This window comes from Camellia sinensis, chromosome 10 (genome assembly GCF_055761805.1).
Source record: "Camellia sinensis isolate YWXY chromosome 10, ASM5576180v1, whole genome shotgun sequence".
Taxonomy (NCBI): Eukaryota; Viridiplantae; Streptophyta; class Magnoliopsida; order Ericales; family Theaceae; genus Camellia; species Camellia sinensis.
In genome coordinates, this window is record NC_138970.1 from 123,342,671 (window position 1) to 123,363,239 (window position 20,569).

The 20,569-nt window shown below is 35.6% G+C and overlaps 1 protein-coding gene across 4 annotated transcripts in view; it reads left to right on the forward strand.

Annotated features, from left to right (window-relative positions):
• Positions 1-10,932, forward strand: part of LOC114280624 (ABC1 family protein) — a 28,988-nt gene extending 18,056 nt beyond the window's left edge. For 2 of the 4 annotated variants that reach the window (XM_028223012.2, XM_082892209.1), the window contains exons 15-19: positions 3,885-4,042; positions 6,072-6,144; positions 6,620-6,814; positions 9,576-9,669; positions 9,878-10,932. In XM_028223012.2, the coding sequence (XP_028078813.2) occupies positions 3,885-4,042; positions 6,072-6,144; positions 6,620-6,814; positions 9,576-9,669; positions 9,878-10,752 (1,395 nt within the window). In that variant the 3' untranslated portion in view covers positions 10,753-10,932. Of the gene's footprint in view, positions 1-3,884; positions 4,043-6,068; positions 6,145-6,619; positions 6,815-9,575; positions 9,670-9,877 lie in introns of all 4 variants that reach the window. The other 2 variants (XM_028223011.2, XM_082892208.1) reach the window with 1 other exon arrangement.
• The last annotated feature ends 9,637 nt before the right edge of the window (positions 10,933-20,569 follow it).

Consider the following 20,569-nt stretch of genomic DNA (forward strand, 5'->3'; position numbering starts at 1 on the left):
CCTTTCGTCTTTTTGGCTTTGCAACTTGCTGACTTCTTTACCAAGACTCACACTACTACTCGGTTTCAGTTTCTTCTTGGCAAACTCTCAGTGTTTTTTGCTAAAACACCTTGAGTTTGAGCGGGGGTGTGAGAATATTGTGTGTATATTTTAGATTGTGTGAATATTTTGTTCTTAGGATTATTCTTATTTCCTACATAGGATCAGGCCTAGAATTGCTAATATATATATCAAATGTACACTTTGTATTGTTTTACAATTGAATATATAGAATCATTCAGAAAATCTTAGAGTTTGTGTTAACCAAAATTTGGAGAGGAAAATTTCGAAGTTAATTATTGCATAATCATGAATATAATACAAGAAAAGCTAAACAAAAAGGAAAAGAATAATCTACCCTAAATATAAAATACACAAAAAAATACATGTCTCTAACACCCCTTCTCAAACTCATGATGTAATGGGTAGGAAACATTGAGAGTTGGTCAAGAAGAAAGCGGAAGTGCAAAGCTGCATGGGACTTCACGGATATATCAGCGAACTGCATAGTAGAGGAGACAAATGGTAGGGATCAAGTGCCAAACTGAAGATGATGACGCACAAAGTGGCACTCAATCTCAATGTGTTTGGTGCACTCATGAGAAATGTAATTGTGTGCAATCTAAATGGAACTCTTGTTATCACAATACATAGGTGCAGGAGCAGAGGAGGAAACACCAAGATCAGCAAGCAAGTAACGCAACCAAACTAATTCAGCGTAGTGGTAGCAATAACACAATATTCAGCCTCAAGAGAAGAACCATCTACGTCAGTTTTAATCTTATAAACCCACCTGCAAACCAACAACGTTCTTACCAGATCCCAAGTGGCAGTCTTATGCGAAGCATAAAGTTCTTCATTCATAGCCTGTTGCTAAGTGGATCAAGAAGACCTCCTTATAGGAGGTAGGATCATAATGAGAGTGAATAGAAGTTAAGAAAGTACTAAAGTCTTTTAGAAAAACCAAAATGATCTGGACACTTATAGAGACACTGAGGAAAACGAGGAGCTGTAAGTGCCTCTTTCCCAGTAGCCAATTGAGACAGAGCTTAGGTAATGGGAGTTGTACCTGCAAATGAATTACTCTTATTCCTGTGAGAGGAAGTTTGAAGAATCGATGGTGCTACTATAGAAGAGGAAGCAGGCTGGGACAATGAGGGAATATTAGAAGGGGACAAGTCATGAACATAAGAGGTAGAAGGAGGATCATCAGGAAAATGAACGAGATAAATAAGATCTGAGGAGAAGATCAGAAGCAGAGGGAATGGAGAAGATCAGAAGCAGAGGGAATAGAGAAGAAAGGAATCTGCTCCAAAAAAATCACATGTTGAGACATGTAATCTCTTTGTGAGCAGGCCATAGCTACGATATCCTTTTTGACCTTCACCATAACCAAGTAACACACAACAGAACGAGCACATAACTTAGTGTGTGTTGCTCTAGGAAGACGAACAAAACAAGTACAATCAAAGACACGTAGTGAGAAGTAATTGAGAGGATTACCACATTAACGTTCAAAATGAGAAATGCTAGAATTGAGCTTAGAAGATATCTGGTTAATAAGATGAAGAACTGTAAGAATAGCCTCACCTCGCCCTAAAAAGAATTGGGAGACTATGCAGAAATGAATAGGGAACGAGTAGTCTCCATTATGTGTCTTTGCTTGCGCTTAGCCACACCATTTTGTTCAGGAGTTTCTGCACAAGAAGGTTGTTGAATGGTCCCATCAGATTTTAATGAGGAAACTCAGTATCTCTATATTACTCACTGAATCACAACGAAACTATGAAGCACGAACACCTCTCCGGAGGTCACGTACGAGTGTCCGACACGTGTCCGACACGCTAGGACACTTGAATTGAAAAGCCAAGCTGAATTTTGTAGTAAGGCAATATGGTTGAATATAGAGATAATGGAGATAGAAAAGAGAAAAGTAAGAACACAAAAATTTAACATGGTTCAGCCATATTGGCCTACCTAAAGGGCCACATCTTTCATTCACTCGATTTGATACTATACACCATATATATATATATACATAGTGGGAGATACAATCAAATCCCTTCAGTTAAGGAATTGAAATAAATCAAAGATACAAAAAAATCATAATAAACATAAATCATGGGATCTCCATATACTCTAATATCTTCTGATATCTTTGACAATATAATCTTATCTCCAACACTCCCCCTCAAGTTAAAACACGGAACGGTTGAAGTGAAGTATCCAACTTGAACTCAAAAATAGTATGATCATTACAAACAACTACAATGAAATTGCCAAAAAACAACAATTGTAATAACTCCCTTCAATGACAACCTCAATGAACATAGCAAAGAATCAACATCTTGCAATAGAGAAACGTGCATTGAATCAATCATGATGGCAATAAAAGAAACCAACCGAGAGAGAGAAAGCAACAAGACCAAAACAGTGGCAAATCACCACAAACAGAAAGGTCGAAAAATGGCATCCCACAAAGAATGCTACCGAACACACCAGTGGCCCAAAAATAAAAAAGAACCAAATATGTGCTTACCATGTCAGTACAAGGACCTTAAAAGGGTAGAGAAGTAGCCGGAAAACTCAGTGTATCACAAAATAATGCTACCAAACCCACCGGCCCCAAAATAAGTAAAAATCGTAAAGTTTGCTTACCATATCAGTAAACTAGTGATCAACTTAAGGAAGAGGGAAAAACACCTTGATAACAAAAACATGTGGAGTGAGAGAAACATGCCTAGGGTTCAATGGGCGCTGATACCAAATTGAAAAGCCTAGCCCACACTTCTTCTTGAAACCTAGGTGTTAAAGAGAGAGAAATTGGAGTCTTATAACTAACACAAATGGGACAACTCCAAGCGATGTGGGACAAATTCCAGCACACCCTCTTGGACCATAACATACAATAGCTGGACAAATGGCATACTAGTCACAGGCCTAACCAAGCTCTGATACCATACTTCTTAAAATCCAGATGTTAAGGAGAGGAAAACTGGAGCCTTATAACCAGCACAGATGAGACAATTCCAGGCGATGTGGGACACATTCCAACACACCCTCCTGGACTACAAGCATAAAGTAGCCGGACAATCGGCACACCAATCACAAGCCCAACCAAGCTCTAATACCAAATTGAAAAGCCCAGTCCATAGTTCTTCTTAAAACCTAGGTGTTAAGGAGAGAGAAACTAGAGCCTTATAACCAGTACAGATGGGGCAACTCCAAGCGATGTGGGACACATTCGAACAACTTGGGACACACTAGGGACACATAGGGACACACTGGGGACATGCTAAGGACTAAAATAACATACCTAAAGTTAATAGATGTGATAAAATTAAATATTTGACATGAAATACATATTAAACATTTAAAAATGACATATAATAAATATATAAAATTATATTTTTTGCACGTCCCCCACGTAACCTGTCGTATCTTGCATTTTTTGAAAATTTACGTGTCCGCGTGTCTGTGTCGTGTCATGTGTTCGTGTCCGTATCCATGTCCGTGCTTCTTAGCAACGAAAGCATTTAATAACTGAAGAATATTGTGTATGAATCATGTCATGAAAAGAAGAAAAAACAAAGAGAAATACTCATCTCTAAATTCTTTAAATTTCTCGATCACTTTTTTTTGAGCTTATTAAAAAAAGACATGGATATATAAAAGGCTCAGTCCAAAAATGTCTGTAGTTGACCCTAACCATGTAGAAGTGAATCCAGTAACCATTACAGTTTTTATATCGTTCTTTTTCTTGTACATAATTTTTTTGGTTCAATATATTTTTAACAAAAGTTACAAATTGACTGTTCCATTTGTTAAATTTTCTCTGTGTTAAGGTATGTGCCTACAAAGATGGAGAAGTGATCATTGATACTGCTGCTGGAGTTCTTGGAAGATATGATCCTCGTCCAGTTCAGCCTGATAGTTTATTTCCTGTTTTTTCTGTAACAAAGGGTATTACAGCGGGAATGTTACATTGGCTGGTTGATAATGGGTATGTAATACTATTTACCTCTTCCCAATTTCATATTCAAAAATCTACCTGATGCATGTGGATAAATAAAAAAATGTTCTTACTTTTTTTTTCCCCACCGAAATAATTATCATCTTTTCCTGTGACATTTGCCCGTGAATGGCCTTGTTTTAAATATTAATATTCCAAAAATTTTGGGCAAATTACAAATTTGCTTAAAATATGAATTACTCCCTGTGATTTGGAAAATTACAAATACCCTTTATCAGAATTTTTATTTAACAGAATTAATTGAAAAATGAAATTCATAACTACTCTCTTATACAATGATGAAATTACCTGAATTATTAATTGAAATAAATTTCTAACAACATTAAAGCTGTTAATTGACTTGATGATTTTTTAATAAAAGCGACCATTTGTTATAAAATTACAAACTATAGGGGGCGGGATGCAATTTCCAAAACCACAAGAGGCAAATCGTATTTTAATCAAACTTGAAGGAGTGTATTTGTAATTTACCCTATTATTTTTGATGTTTTGTCAACCTAAACTTGCTCATGATTGTTTGCTTAGCCTGGTGGTTTTAAATTTTCATCTACATTGTGAACATCATGATGAGTTCCATCATCATGCCACTACTTGTGCCATGTGAATGAATCGCAATGGTGACACTGTGATCCATTCAATGATAAAAATTGTTCTCTAGTTAGAAATAATAGAGCGAACAGAAAATTACTTGGATAAGACATTATAATGTGTGCCTATTGTTGTTTTAAATGTTAATCTGATGCCAAGAGTGTATTTCTTGTTGTATTGGCATAGATATTGATTAATTTTCACTTGTAGATATCCACATGTTCTATCTGATGAAAAGGTTTGTATGACTTTTGCATTATGCCTGATGGTTTTCAATATTTATTCTCTTCGAAGAATTATCCTAAGGATGAAATTTAGGCAACTAAGAGATTTTCCATATGATCATTTGGAAAAACTTATATTTCTATGTCTGATGCCCATAATTTACAGCACACTAGAGGTGTGGGCACACAATACTTGTCTGTGAAGCAGTTAGACAAATCATGATTCATGGCAGTATTAGGTTTGATGCAGTTAGATCTGAAAGGGGTGTTTTGGCAGTTAGATAAGGGAAGGTACATAAGTGCAATTTCAGAAAGAGAAAAGCTGTGAAAAGCTTCACGTTCTTGGTAGTACACTTACTTGTCGGGAGTAGAAAAACATTTACTTGTCAAAGTGATCAGAAAGTTGAAATTCCATTGGCAATCCTCTCACATCCAAAGTGCTTAGGGAGTTGGGACTGGTTTCCAATTTGTTATTGGACAATCTTCTCTCCTTCAAGAGGGGTGAGTTCAAACTACTAACGGATTTTCATAAAAAAAAAAAAATCAATAAATACAAAAAAAACATATATACCGAATTTTTGTATTTTTGTATTTATTGAATATTTTAAAGATTTCTTCACAAATATTTTACTTTTTGAGTACATCTCTACAGTAGATGCATCCAAAAAATAAAAGAATTTGACCAAAATATTAAAAAAATCCGCTAAAAATAAAAAATATACGAATTGAAAACTCAAAATCTGATTTTGAAAACTGGATAACCAAACAGGGTATTGCTTTTCAGCTTGAAATCACAATAAAAACCCACAGAAAGTCAGCTTTAAAGTCTGTACAGCACTGTCTCTGATCGTGCTGCATCACTCCCATTTTGTGGCAGCAAAGTGGGTTGTGCCACAGAAATTCAGGATATTGTAGAAGGCACAGCGGAGGGCTTTCGACCTCCTAAACTAGGGAAATGTACCCTGTCCTTGGCACAAATTGAATGGCCATGCAAACAATGATCAAAAGTTCATTCCTGATCATAGACTTTTGGACTTTCATTACATATGCTATTCGCACAAATTGTATAATTTATGGCTGTTTTTCGTCTGTATTTTTTTGTTTGTTTAAACCTTTTTAACACTAAATAACTGATTTACATGTCAAATTGAAGAAAAGGGAGTAATTGTTTCTTTGTGATCCAGCAGGAAACTGAAGCTTGAAGAAAATGTCGCAAATGTTTGGCCACAATTCAGATCAAATGGAAAAGATCTAATAAAGGTGTAATGTTTTGCTCCAACTGCTAATGAACTTTTCTGTCAATTTAATTTCTTAATTTTTTCCTTTCACCTTTCTTTGGTTGCTGAGAAAAAGTGAGGGAAACATTACAGGAACAAAAGCCATGATCTGAGGTTTTATGTTCTTCGTTTCGGAAAGTTAAATTTTAGGGTAAATTACCAGTAGGTCTTACTTTTGGAACTTATTACCCATTAAGTCCTATTCTTATTTTTATGAATAAATTTATCGTTCAGGACCTGTAGGTAAATAAGTTTAGTTAATAGGACTGATTGGTGCGCCTAAATTGTAAGTCCATGAAACAAAGAAACTGTAATAGTGTGGAGCAAAGCTTGTAGCTTTTACCAGTCTGAATGTGTGAAATGTATTTTAAAATTTTCTTTTCTTTTTCGTATTAACCTCAGGAACCAGAAGAACATTTTATACTTAATGCTTTATTAATATACTTTCTATTTTGTAGGTTCATCATGTGCTTAACCATACATCTGGTCTGCATAATGCATTGGCCAACCTTACACGGGAAAACCCTTTTCTAATGCTTGATTGGGATGAGTGTTTGAGTCGAATTGCAATGTCAGTCCCTGAGACTGAACCTGGCCATGAGCAGTTGTATCATTATATGTCTTTTGGCTGGCTATGCGGTGGAGTTATTGAGGTATTATTGCAACTGTTTCAATTTTTAGTTTACTGAAATTGTATGCCATTTTCTTTGCTTCATGCATGAAGTTTGAAAGTTTTTTAGTTTATGTTATTTGTACTTCAAATATACCTGTGACCATGGGCGGAACCAAGGCTTAACCAATTGGGCCAGGTGACCACTGAATGTTCAAATATTTTTATTGTACGTGTAGGTTTCTATCTAAAACTTTTGGGCTTTCACAAAACTCCAGTAGAAATAGGAATCAGAGAAAAAAAATTATGGATTTCACAAATTGACCATCATAAAATTCATGAAGAATTGATTGTGTAAACAAATGAGTGAAAGTTGGATGAATGATTGTTTGGTTACATATATAAAAAAAAAAAGTGTATGATAGCATCTAAGAAGCATGGACATTTCTAAGATGGCAACTTGTCTGTGTCGGACACCGATACTCCTCGGACACTCGAACATGTGTCCAATACTCTTTTTTACGTGTCCTTAATTAAATTAAAAAAGGTAATGTCTGATACGTGTTCGACACTCATTGTAGAACGTGTCCGTCACTTCTCTTGGCCATGTCTATCACTAAAATATAAACATGAGACTAACACTTAGACATTTGCTAACGTATGATTTTCAAAATTTGAGAATGGCATAAAAATCTTACATTTTTAAGAATAATGTATTATTCTTAAGAATAACGTAATGTATAATTCTTTTAAATTTTTTTTTAGGAAGATGAGGGAAATGTTGCAATTATATATGTTTCGTATAGTTTGTCTAATTTTTAACTACCATGGTCCAATAGTTTGAAAATTCATGTAAGAGAATTAAATACAAGATTTACTTGCTATAAACTTATTATTCAAGTTTGTATATACTCTGCACTATGCACATATATAACTACATAATATAATATATTCCTAGATAATATCATATCAACATATAATTATTTGTTAAGTGTCCGAACTGTGCCCTTGTCCTATTTTTTTGAAATTTGCCGTGTCCGTGTCATGTCATATCCGTGTCCCATGTCTGTGTCTATGCTTCATAGGATAGCATAAGCAATGGGTTTATCATTTAACGATAACATGAGTACATCGTTGCTTGATTTTTGTTAAAGCAATAGTATTAAAATCCCAATTTCTGTTTTTTTGTGTAATTTTTAAAATATATAAAGTTACTGTGTATCATGTTAAAGTTGATTTTGATGAGTTAAGTATAAATAAAAATTTTACACATTGACAGTGATGATGGCTTGTCAAATGACCCATCTGAATGAAATTTGTAGCTATTGGTCACTGGTCATGTGATCTATTTTGGTTTCATTAGTAGAAGATGCAATGCAACCCTGATGGAAGCAATAAATGTCTTAAGCTGGGAATGTTGGAGCTTGGGATTGTAGACTTTATGATTGATGCGGACTGAGGACTAAACTCCTGGTTTAGTTTTTGTCATCGAAACTAAGTTTATTTCATTTGGTATGGACAGAATTATACACAAATTAGAAATTGAGGAATGTTGTCTATCTTGTTATGGAGAGTTTTCTGAGGATATTTGCCTGGTGGGAGGATGGTATTAATGTTGAACTTGGTATTAATGGTATTATTTAAAATCTGACTAAATAATAATATAAATTTGGATAAGGGTATGGGATGTGTGTTCCACGTGTAGTTGGACCATCACCTAGCAAGCATATTTTGTAATTCAAGTTTAACCATACCCCTTGTCCTTGGATATTAAATTAGATGAATTAGTTACTTGGACACACACCCACACCCGACTCCATTTAAATTACATTTTGCACATAGGCTTTACACTGAATCCCACTTTTGCCCCTCTATTTTTTAATTCTAGCAGTCAACCCCTCACACTTTTAGTCAAGTTGCAATGTGACCCTTTTGTTTACTGGTGTTTGCTAAATTGATGGAAGATGCTTATGTTATGCTCACATGGCTCTTTATATTATGCAAAAAACCAACAGATGAAAGATAAAGAACAAAATGCCCTCTTTTATGTCCTTTTTTCCTTGTTTTGAAATTGACCGCCATTGAAACAGACCACCCCCTCACCCTTTCCCACCACCCACGGCCCCCTACCCCTTGCCCCATCCACCATCATTCCACCACTTAAAATTTGAGTGAAAGTTAGAGAGTGAAATGTACAATTTTCCTTACATATTTTCCTCTCAAATGCCCCTAAATGTGCTCACGTGGCCCTCACGTTAGCATTGCCAAATTTTAATTGTAACTGACAAGAGGACCACATTGAATCGTGACTTGAAGTTTGAGAACTTAATTGTTGCAATTAAACGATGAGGTACCAAAGTGAAATTCGTGTGAAAGTATAATTTACCATTACTTAAAAAACGAAAATAGAATACCCTAATAAGACTGAATCTATCATTGACTATTATTGCTTCCACTACTCAGAAGAGTGTTGGTCATAAGAGTGCTATCTCCTGCAATGCTGACAGATATTAGAGCTTTTTTCCAAGGAGTGTGTGATTTGGAAGATACTATCAATATCGTTATTCATAGGGCCTTGGTGCTATCTGTCTAGTGAATGTAATGTAATATTGGCATGCAAATCATTATTGGTTTTCCATTTTGTGTTGACAAAACTAGAAGAAAATATAGAAAGGCCAACTTTAGTGAACTTCTCTGTCAATCTCTTTAGAAGAAGCTTCTATCTTTCATGTGGAATAAGAAGGTTCTATCTTCTATGTTGCTCTGCCTTTCAACTTATTTGAAAATGTGATTATATTGAACAGCATGCATCTGGGAAGAAGTTTCAGGAAATTCTTGAAGAAGCCTTCATTCACCCTCTGAACATTGAAGGGGAGCTGTATATTGGAATTCCTCCAGGCATGATTTATTCTCTGTTCCATTAATTTTCTGGTCTCTTATATCAGTGTTGGATTCAACTTGCACCTCTCACTTTGGCTGATTAATATTTTGCCTGTACTGCCCTTTAGTATTGAATTTATGCTATTTAGGGTATTTTTGTAGTTATAACTTTGCAATTAACCTTTTGTCAATAGCTATCACAATAACGTTGCTAGCTTCCCTCTAGGTGTTGAATCTCGACTGGCAACACTCATGTCGGACACAGAAGATCTCAAGAAGCTCTCAAACATGAGTGACCGTCCAGACCTGCCCTCCACCTTCCAGCCGCAGGACATTTCACAGCTTGCAACCACTCTTCCAGCTATGTTCAACTCTCTAAATGTTCGCCGTGCTATTATACCTGCTGCTAATGGACATTGCTCAGCCCGTGCACTAGCACGCTACTATGCAACCCTAGTAGATGGTGGTATTGTCCCACTGCCGCATTCCTCTTCTTCCAAGCCGCCACTTGGAAGCCACCCACATCAACCTAAATTCTCTTCCGTGAAAGCCAACAAGAAGCTGAAATGGGGCAACAGTAAGGAGTTGATAACAGCCGACCTAGCTGGACCGATGCAAAACCCCAGTAATTTGAATGACAGTGGTCATAGTAGAAGGGCTGGCAGTGACTACATTAGACTTGATGTTAATGATAATCCAACTACAATAGAAACCGCTGCAGAGGCTGGTGGTCGTCCACGAGCCAATAAGATTTTTACTAATCCCAGAATTCATGATGCGTTCTTGGGTGCTGGAGAATATGAGAATTTGATTCTCCCAAATGGGAAATTTGGACTAGGGTTTAAGAAGTGTTATGCCAAAGACGGGTCCCTTGTTGGCTTTGGGCACTCGGGCATGGGTGGATCAACGGGCTATTGTGATATAAAAAACAGGTTTGCTATCGCTGTAACCCTGAACAAAATGTCATTTGGTGGTGTTACTAGTAACATAGTTCAGTTTGTTTGCTCAGAGCTAGGTATTCCTGTGCTGGAAGAGTATTCTAGATTCAGTGAGGGTGGACCTGATGTGCAGTTAAATTTAGAGAAACCACTGATTAACTGAAGAGTGAGAAAACATATTCCTCTAATATGTCAATCTTCTATTTTTGAGTATACACATTGATATTTTATGACACATGACTTTACTCCTGAGGGAATGTATGGTCATAAGATATGGATGAACAATAAATTGGTAAAAGTGCACCTGCAATTTTTTTATGCATTTGTTGTCCTTTTTGGTCTCTATGTAGTCTATGATTTCCAGAAATGTGTTTTTATTTGCACTTCCCTTTTTTCTTTTGTTTTGAGTTAGCCAAGAAAAAATTGTAATTTGAATGACAAGAATTGAGGAATGAGACAGTGAAATTTGTGTCAAATACTATTCAAATTTTTGGTTTCATTAGCAATCTTACAAAATTTTAAAAATTGTGGACCCAATTACTACTTTGGTCCCAAATTATTTGTCTGCCTTAGAAAATGAGGACTTAAAATTAATGTATGTTTGCTGTCAATATATATATATATATTTTTTGGTACAAATTAAAAGTATTTAAAGAGATATTTTAATTGGTGGTAAAAAAAAAAAATTCGGTATGAAAATACATTATTTTTAAGTTCTCGTTGTTGTTATTATTATTTATTTTTTTATTTTTTTCTCTGTTGAATAAACAATTTGGGCAGAGGTGGTATTAATATATTTACACTTAGCTAACATTTCTCTAGGAATGTGAGATTACCATGGGGAAGTGAGGTGTTGAAATAAATATTTAATCAGAAATTATTTTTCCATTCCAATCCATTCCAAATGTTGGAATCATGGTATTTGACACCACATTTTCATTCTCCCTCAATATTCTTGCCATTCAAATGCCTTGAGGCGAATGTTAATGTTAGTAACCATATTATGAGCCTAATTATTTTTTAATGTCATTACTAGTAATAAAAAAATCTGTGTTAATGTTTTTCAAGCATATCCTTAATGAAAAATGATAAAATTTTAAATATTATGAGCCTTATTATTATTATTATTATTACCATTTTTTACTAAAATAGTGAGATTCTTGTGGGAAATTGGGTAAATCGGATTCTTACTTAGCTGAATTACTTTATTCTGATCCATTTTGAATGTTAGAACTTGTGAGGCTTTGAATACTTGGAAGATTCATGTGAGCACCGGTGGGGATCGCCCTCTCAAGAAATCTCAAAAATTCAAATATAGGGTTGTAATTTCGACAGGTTAAACCCCAGTAATCCAAATGTTGGACAGGTTGAACCCGAGTAATTCGAATGCCATTTGAAAATTTTTAAGGTCTTGACATTGTTCTTTTGTCTTCAAGTTGGGGCTAAATGTTTTCATCTCGGATTTATTTTTGTTTGGACTTGGGATGAAGTGATTCACAACCTAAGCTGTAAAGATACTCATAAAATTATATAATGGGTATTTTTTTTTTTTTTTTTGGGTAAAAAGAGAAATTCATTGATAGCGATAAAGATTACAAGAGTTTAAGCATTCATACAAAATCAAACAACCCCAAAACAAAATTGCATATACTGTAATACAAATAAAAACTAGAAATAGTCGGTAAGCTTCCATAGCTAAATGCCTCTTCATCCATTATCAAAAGGGAAGGAAGTATTGCTTTCTGCATGAATTCTTGAAAAAGCAGAAAAACCAGCCAAACGGAGAGCTTGTGAGATCAACCAGCTACCATCTAGTGAGATTCTGCAGATATTAAAAGAGCGAACTAAAATGCAGAAATAAAAAAAAGGGACTGCTATAGCTTGCAATTCTTTACTGTTCTCCAGCTGTTGAAAGAAAGATTGAGAGTTAGTAATGATATTGACATTTACAAAAGAGTGCTCTTGGGCCCATTTGACAGCAGCAATGGCTGCTGCAATGTGAGCACAAGGCCTTTGAACAATAATTTTCTTGAACAAAGAACCCACAAGACAGTTACTAGTTTGAACACAACACCAATCCCCACTGCTAGATCGTTATTGTTGAAAACAACTCCACAGTGAATGTCAAGGACAGCCAAATTGGAATCTTCACAAGTTGCATTGAATTTAGAGAAGTTAAAGGTTTTAGGTGATGGTGCAAAAGAGGGTTGAATGCAAGGTTCAACTGAAAGTTGGTGAGCAGAGGAAATATGAGCCGAGGCAGAGACAGTGTGTGCTTGTGAAAGGAAGAGTAAAGGATTTTCGCTTGAAGCGTACCTTGCAGGGGACAAAGCTTTTTCAAATCAAATACAATTTTATTCTTAGCATCCCAAATGGTCCACAAAATGCAAGAAATTTGGAGTAGAATGTCCAATTGTTTAGGCTTGCAATTGAAGGCAAAATTAAACAAAAAACCCAACCAATAGGACAAACGAGAACCAAGCCAAATTGATCTAAAAAAATCGCGAAGCAGAAAAATGTGTCTTGAGGTTTCAATTCACCTATGGCAAAAAGGACAAAAGATATCTCCCTTCCAACAGACACATGAAAAAAGCTCACTAAGAGGAAGACAATCATGGCAGATTTGCCACAGAAGAAATTGTATTTTGAAAGGAATTGGAATAGACCAAAGTTGGTCCCACATAAAATTAGGCCAATAGGTGTGTGAATAGTCGAGGAGGGCACTAAATCACAAGAGGGAAAAGAAGAAGATGATGAAGAAGGAGATGAAGCAGGAGAAGATGAGGGAAACATCTCTTGATGCTTCAGATTAGTAAGAAGGTGATAAGCTGAACTAACAGAGAAGTCCCCTGAATGAGAGAAGCCTCATATGTGTTTATCAGGAAATTCAAATTGTGAAAGAGAAAAAGAGAATATAAGTAAAGCAATGGGAGGTGGAAAGAGTGAATTAATTAGAGGGACATTCCATTTATTTTGCTCCAAAAGAATAAGGTTCCTTACGCTGTGTTTGGTTAGGGGATTTGGGGAGGGATTTGGAAAGGGAAAGGGAAAAAGTGTGTGAAACTAGGTGAAATATAGGCATATTTTATTCACATTTCACCTATCTTTTTCATTTTCTTTTCCAAATCCCTCCTCAAATCCCCAACCAAACACAGTATTACTGTAGCACTAGCAGGGTGATTAAACACAGATTTCAGATTCAGCATCTCTTCTTTATGGGTATATCTGTTAAGTGAAGTCTTACAGTCCATTGTCAGAATTTTCATTTAACAAAATTAACAGAAGAAATAAAATTTCTAACTATCCTCCTATACAACAATAAATCTTCCAGGAGAATTTTTACTGTCCGTTAATCACAAGTGATAGTGGGTGGAATGGTCCGGGAAGTTAGAGCTAGAGCTTGTTCTCTCAAGAGAGTTAAGAATTCTTTGCAAAATCGGCAAATCTGTGTGGGTTGGGGCTGACTTGCTCCAGTTTGCAGACTTGAATAGATTTTATAGCTTTCTTTTGTTTTGTTGTTTGATTTGGTTTTTGATCTGTTGATTTGTTTCTGGAGTGCAGGGGCATGCCCTTGTTACTTGTGTTTTTTGTGTTTTGTGTGGAATAAAATTTCAAGTTAAAAAAAAAAAAAAAAAAAAAAAACTAAAAATGATAATTGAAATATATTATCGATATCATTAAAAACTAGGGAAAATTATTTATAAGTCCTATTAGGGAGACTTATGATACATATGATCTTACTAAAAAATTTATGTTCCCATAAGTCCTGTGGGAAGTTTGTTTACACATTTACCCTCAATATTAGTTGTTAATATCATAAATAATAATAAAATCATATATAGGAAATTGAATGTTACCATCGATCATATCTATATAAACGTAACGTAACGTGACACCTACATAAACGTAACGTAACGTGACACCTACATAAACGTAACGTGACACCTCTACGTAACGTGACACATTCATAAACGTAACGTGACACCTATGATCTATGGCAGCATTCAATTTCTTATAGGAAATTGAATGTTACCATAAATCATATTTATATGAAACATAACGTGACACCAACATAAATCAGCAACATTTTCACATTCAATTAAAAAAAATAAAAACTCATTAAGTTTGCGAAACGTAACGTGACACGTTACGTTACGTTTATGTAGGTGTCACATTACGTATAGGTGTCACGTTACGTTTATATAGGTGTCACGTTACGTTACGTTTATGTAGGTATCACGTTACGTTACGTTTATGTAAATATCACGTCACGTTACGTTTATGTAAGATCGTCTGAAAAAAGACTTATAAATAAGTCTCCCTAAAAACTATTAATTAACTTAATGGTTAATTAATGAAAAATGTTATTTGTTATGAGATTTTTTAAAAGGCGAGATATAATTTCTAAAATCACATGAACTAATTAGTATTTTAAGCAAATCTTAAAGAAATATATTTATAATTTACCACTAATTATTTGCCCCTAATTATTTGTTGTAATTTTGTTATTGTCAAAGCGCATGAGTTTGGAATTCGGATCTTTGGTAGTACTTCCCTGTCGCACTCTCCTGTCGCCCTCCAAAACGACGTCGTTTTGGAGGGTTTTTTTTTTTTTTTTTTTTCTTTTTCTTCTTTCTCTTCGGTCTGCGTCTGGTTTTGAAGAAAACCAGAGAGGGGAGGGGAGGGGAGGGGAAGAAGAGAGAGAGAGGAAGGGAGAAGAAGAGTTGAAGCAAACCACCTCTCCTCTATCCTCCACTCCGGCCGGATCTGGAACAAAAACCAATTCATCAAAATCTGTAAAAAAAAACCAATTCAGATTTCAAATCTGTAAAAAAAAATCAGATTTCAACAAACATCATCATCAACAAACCCAGAAAAAAAAAATCTGATTTGAAATTGGTTGGATCTCCTTCTTCCCTGTCGCACTCTCCTCTTCCTTTTTTTCAAATCAAATCAGATTTTTTTCAAATCAGATTTTGGATCTCCTTGTTAAGGAAGAGGAAGATTTTGGATCTCCTTTTTTTCAAATCAGATTTTGGATGGATTTGATTGGGTTTGAAATTTTTGATTGAAATTTCGGATAGGTATATATTATCTTACATACAGATCCAAGAAAAAAACCCAAAAAATTAGATCATACTCTGTGTTCACTTTTAAACCCAAGAAGAAGATGATGGAAAGGAACAAGAAGATGATGGAAAAAAACCCAGAACATGAACACACAGAGAGAGAGAGAGAGAGAGAGAGAGAGAGAGAGATTGATTGTGGTACATTTCTAGATGTATACATACATCTCAGTTTTTTAAACAACAATACAAACACTTGAGCATTAGATCAAAAAAAAAAATTTAATAAAAAAAAAATTAGATCAATACAGAAAAACACTTGAACATGACGTTCAAAAAAAAAAAAAATCTGAGGTTCAAAAATTATACAAACACTTGAACATTAGATCAAAAATAATAATAATAATAATAATAAAATAAAATAGATCAATACAGAATATGTATTGAACATGAAATGTAGAGAATATGTAATAAAAAATTAGATCAATAACACTTGAACATGAGATTCAAAAAAAAAAAAAAATCTGAGGTTCAAAAATCGGAGATGTATATGTATATATTAACTTACATACAGATCCAAGAAAAAAACCCAAAAAACTACTTCGAATTAAGGAGATGGTTGCTGGGTTGGTAATTTTTTTTTTCCCCTTTTTTTCTGGGTCATTTTGGGGCAACTTTTCATGGGAAAAAAAAAAAAAAAAAACTCAGAAACAGAGAGAAAGAGGGAAGAAGATGGCTATCACAGGAGGAATTATTTTTTTTTCCTTTTTTTCTGGGTCGTTTTGGGGCAACTTTTCATGGAAAAAAAAAAAAAAAAAAAAAAACTCAGAAATAGAGAGAAAGAGGGAAGAAGATGGCAGGAAAACCAAGAAGAAGAATAAGAAAGAAGAAGAGGAAAAAGAAAACCAGCAAACCCGGCCTCATGTCCTTCTTCATCCCCTTCCTCTCTCTCTTCTTCCCCTCCCCTCCCCTCCCCTCTCCTCTCTGCTTTTCTTCAAAACCAGACGCAGACCGAAGAGAAAGAAGAAAAAGAAAAGAAAAAAAAAAAAAAAAACCCTCCAAAACGACGTCGTTTTGGAGGGCGACAGGAGAGTGCGACAGGGGAGTGCTACCGAAGATCCGAATTCATGAGTTTGGACCTGTGAATTTATTTTGTGGTTAACGTCATCATTAATATGGGTATATTTCGAGAAGTTAAAATTTCAATGTTCATTATCTATACAAGGAAAGACTCTTTTCATACTCTATATAAAATTCATACAAATTTTTTTATAAGAATGATGTAATAATATTATCTTTATAAATAAACTCATCTTCATAAGTGTTTAAAAATTCATATTGAGCCACATCATTATATATAAAAATTTTGTATGAATTTTATGTTTGTATATTATTGCTAATGAAATGTGATAATTAGAAGAATCTTTATTAGCCTCATTTAGGAACATATTATTTTAGTTACTTTTTGATTAAAAAATCAGTTAAAAAAATTAGCATGTTTGGGATAAATTTTTAATTTTTTTAAAAAATGCACAAAAATGTTAATTTTTTTTTTAAAAAATAATTTTTTAACTTTTAAACTAAAATTCAATATTTCTAAACTACCCGATCCAATATTATTCATCTAAATGAGAGCCATGTTGCAAACATGGGAATAGGGGATTCTCTAAAATTCTCGTACGAATCAAGATTAGACACATGACCACTAACAAACAGCGTAAACGAGCTCCTAAATCAATAACCAGCATCAAATGCGTGACAAATTGAATTATGGCCAACGACATCTAGTTCAAAACTTGGTACATCAATATTCATTTAGAAGCAAACTATCTAACACTTTCAAATTTACATTTCATCTATTTTTTCCTTTCTAGTTTATTCTGTCCCGAAAATCTCTTCCTAAATTTAGAATGATATTATTAGGGATGAAATCGGTTCGATTCGGTCGGTTATTGAGCAAAAATATCGCCGAACTGAACCCTTCGATTTTGTATATGGGTGCACCGACACCGACCAAGTAAAGCTTTCAACCGTCCCAAACCGTTCTATATCGGTACGGTCGGTTTCAGTTCGGTTTATTCTGAGATGGTGTAAATATTTATTTTACTCTATTTTTCTTGATTTTCTTATAAACCAAACAGAAAGAAGAAAATATTTGAAGACCCTAAAGGTCACTTTCCATGGCAGAAGAAAAGGAGCATAGAAAAATGAGAACTCAAAATCGTAGAATTTTGAAACAGAACAATAAGGCCATGTTTGTTTGGGTGGACATGAGCTTGGGATTGGACTAATAGTCCAATAAAATTATTAATCCGATGTTTGGTTAAACAATTGAAGTACGGACTAATTATTTTAAACTTGACTATTAGTTAAGATAGGATACATAATCCAACAGATTCGTAATCTTAGGATTGTTAGTCATAGGAATGCTAATCCAGTCCGCCCAAACAAACATGGCTTAAAAGCTCTAGGGAAAGATGTGGAGTAATAGAAGTAGAGAGAAATCACCACCCATGGAAGATATTCAATTCACTTTCCAGATCTGGTAAGGAAGATGAGGATCTCTGTCATGCAGCATATACATGGATTACTAGATGCTAGATCTGGCTGAGAGTGGTAAATCGAAGACATCGATGAGCCAAAGCTTTTTGGACTTTGATGGTGATTACAAAAAGCTATTGGAGAGAGAGAGAGAGGAGCAATAAGGGGTTTAGTTGCTGTGTGAGTGATGATTGAGGGCGATATATATGTTACATGTGTGGACGACTCAGATTACTTCTAGGATATGTGTGGATGGTTGGGATGTAAAATAACAAACGGTCCGGTTCGGTGGGTTTCAGTCTCTCATATAAGAAAACCGCAACCGAACCGAGTCAAATTTTTTTAATAAAATTCAAACCGCACCGACCATTCTAAGGGATTAAACAGACCGAGAATTGTTTTTTTCGGCCGGTTTTGTCGGTCTGTTCGGTTGTGTCGGTTAAACTTTCACCCCTAGATATTATTAACACCCCAATTAATATTTAGACCCCTCATTTTTTTGGACTTTTACTTACTGTAGGAGGTTTGAGGTGAACAGTGATTAAGAGAGTAATTAGAGAGGCAAAACTATCTTAATAGTCCAACAAATTTGGGCTTGTAGAAGAAATGAGTGGTTGGGGAGATGAGTCAACAAAAATCTGGGAAAGTTAGAGAATGAGCAGTTAGGTGAGGGTGGAGCAAGTGGTTTAAGGAGAAGAGAATGACAGTGCACAAATGGATAGCATCTCCTCAAGTCCCCAAAAATCTTCTTCTTGGACCTTGAAAAATAGGTCCTATTTATAGGCATTTCCTTAACACCAAAGGATACCAAGTGGCCAAATAAAGTGAGGACATGTGTCCCTAAGAATCACATGAAATATTTTGTCTTGAACCACCAGACTGAAGGTGTCACGTGTCTCTCTGTATGTACTATGTACTATCTGTTTGGCATAGATGCTTTAGTAAGTGCACTTACGGCAAGAGTGTTTGTCGCGGCAACTTGCCTTCTCAGCTTAAACCTCAACGAGTCCACTTGCGGCAGTAATATTTGCAGTTGCACTTGGCCTTCTCAGTTCAGTTTAGCCAAGACATGCATTCTTAAGACTTCATAGCCTGCTATCAGCTATGTTCGTGTTCACTTTAGCAATACCTCTACCTTTAACCATCTAACCACAAACTTCTCAGCTTCCCAGGGTGAAGGCCACAACTAAGCTTCCTATCAACCATGTTGTGCCTTAGTACCAAGCCCAAGGGGGCTTCTTTGATCCTACTTGTGCAACCAAGGCAGGTCCATGACCTGGGTAATGCAAAGGGAGTCCTCCAGCTTCATCCATCTTTTTGCTCAATATTCAGATAAGGGTTTTGATAGTTGCCTCTGCTTAGCCATTCCCTTGGGGGTAGTATAGAGTGGACTTGTGGTGCTTGATTCGATAAGTGTCCAGCAGCCTTCCCACATGGCGGTTTACAAATGGAGTTCCATTGTCGAATAACACCACTTTAGGTATACCAAACCTACAAATGATGTTTTCTTTGATGAAGTTGGCCACTATCGCACCATTCGTCTTTCTCATTAGTATGGCCTATACCCACTTGGTGTTGATTTAAGCCGTTGCAAGTATCCATCGGTAGCCTTTGGACTGTTGTGCTATAGGGCCTATCAAGTCGAATGCCCAAGTATGGAACAGGCAGGATGTCTTGACATTGTGCAGCTCAATTGTCGGCGTATGTATCAGATTCCCAATTTTTTTTATAAGACTGGCACCTCCTCACAAAGTTCTTAGCATCCTCTTTTATTTTCAACCAGTAGTGGCTGAGGTGAATAAGGTGCTCATGTAGTTGCTGTCCTCTTCGATGCTCTACTTTGTGGGCTTATTTCAGGACTTCATTTGCCTCATCCTTGGACAGACATGCTAAGGGTGCCACTTCGAAACTTTTGCGATACAGCTTTCCTTGGTCAAAGAAGAAACGGAGGGCCCACCTCTTAACTCTGATTGCATTGGCTCTGTTCTCAGGCATTGCTTAAGAAATGAGCTTCTTCTTCTTTAGGGTAGGATTGGCACTTTGCACATTGCCTCTGCAACTCAGTGTTATCCTTTTCCATCTCTGGTCAGTAATAATCTTGCCTTTATATCCGTTGGTGTAGACTTATATTTCCGTCTCCACAGGACTTAGCATGGGTCTGCTTAAGTCTGTAAGTTACTTTTTGCTTGTCGACGCATCTTGCTAACAGATTGTTGGGGCCACAAAAACATAACTCTCCTCTGAGGAGCAGGAATGGTGCAAGTTCTGCTGGTCTGATAGCTCCTTGGCATGTTTTCAGCTGTTGAATTATGTCTTTCTACCCCTCAGCATCTTGCTTTGTATGTCCTTAAGCTAATACTATTGGTGTTGTTT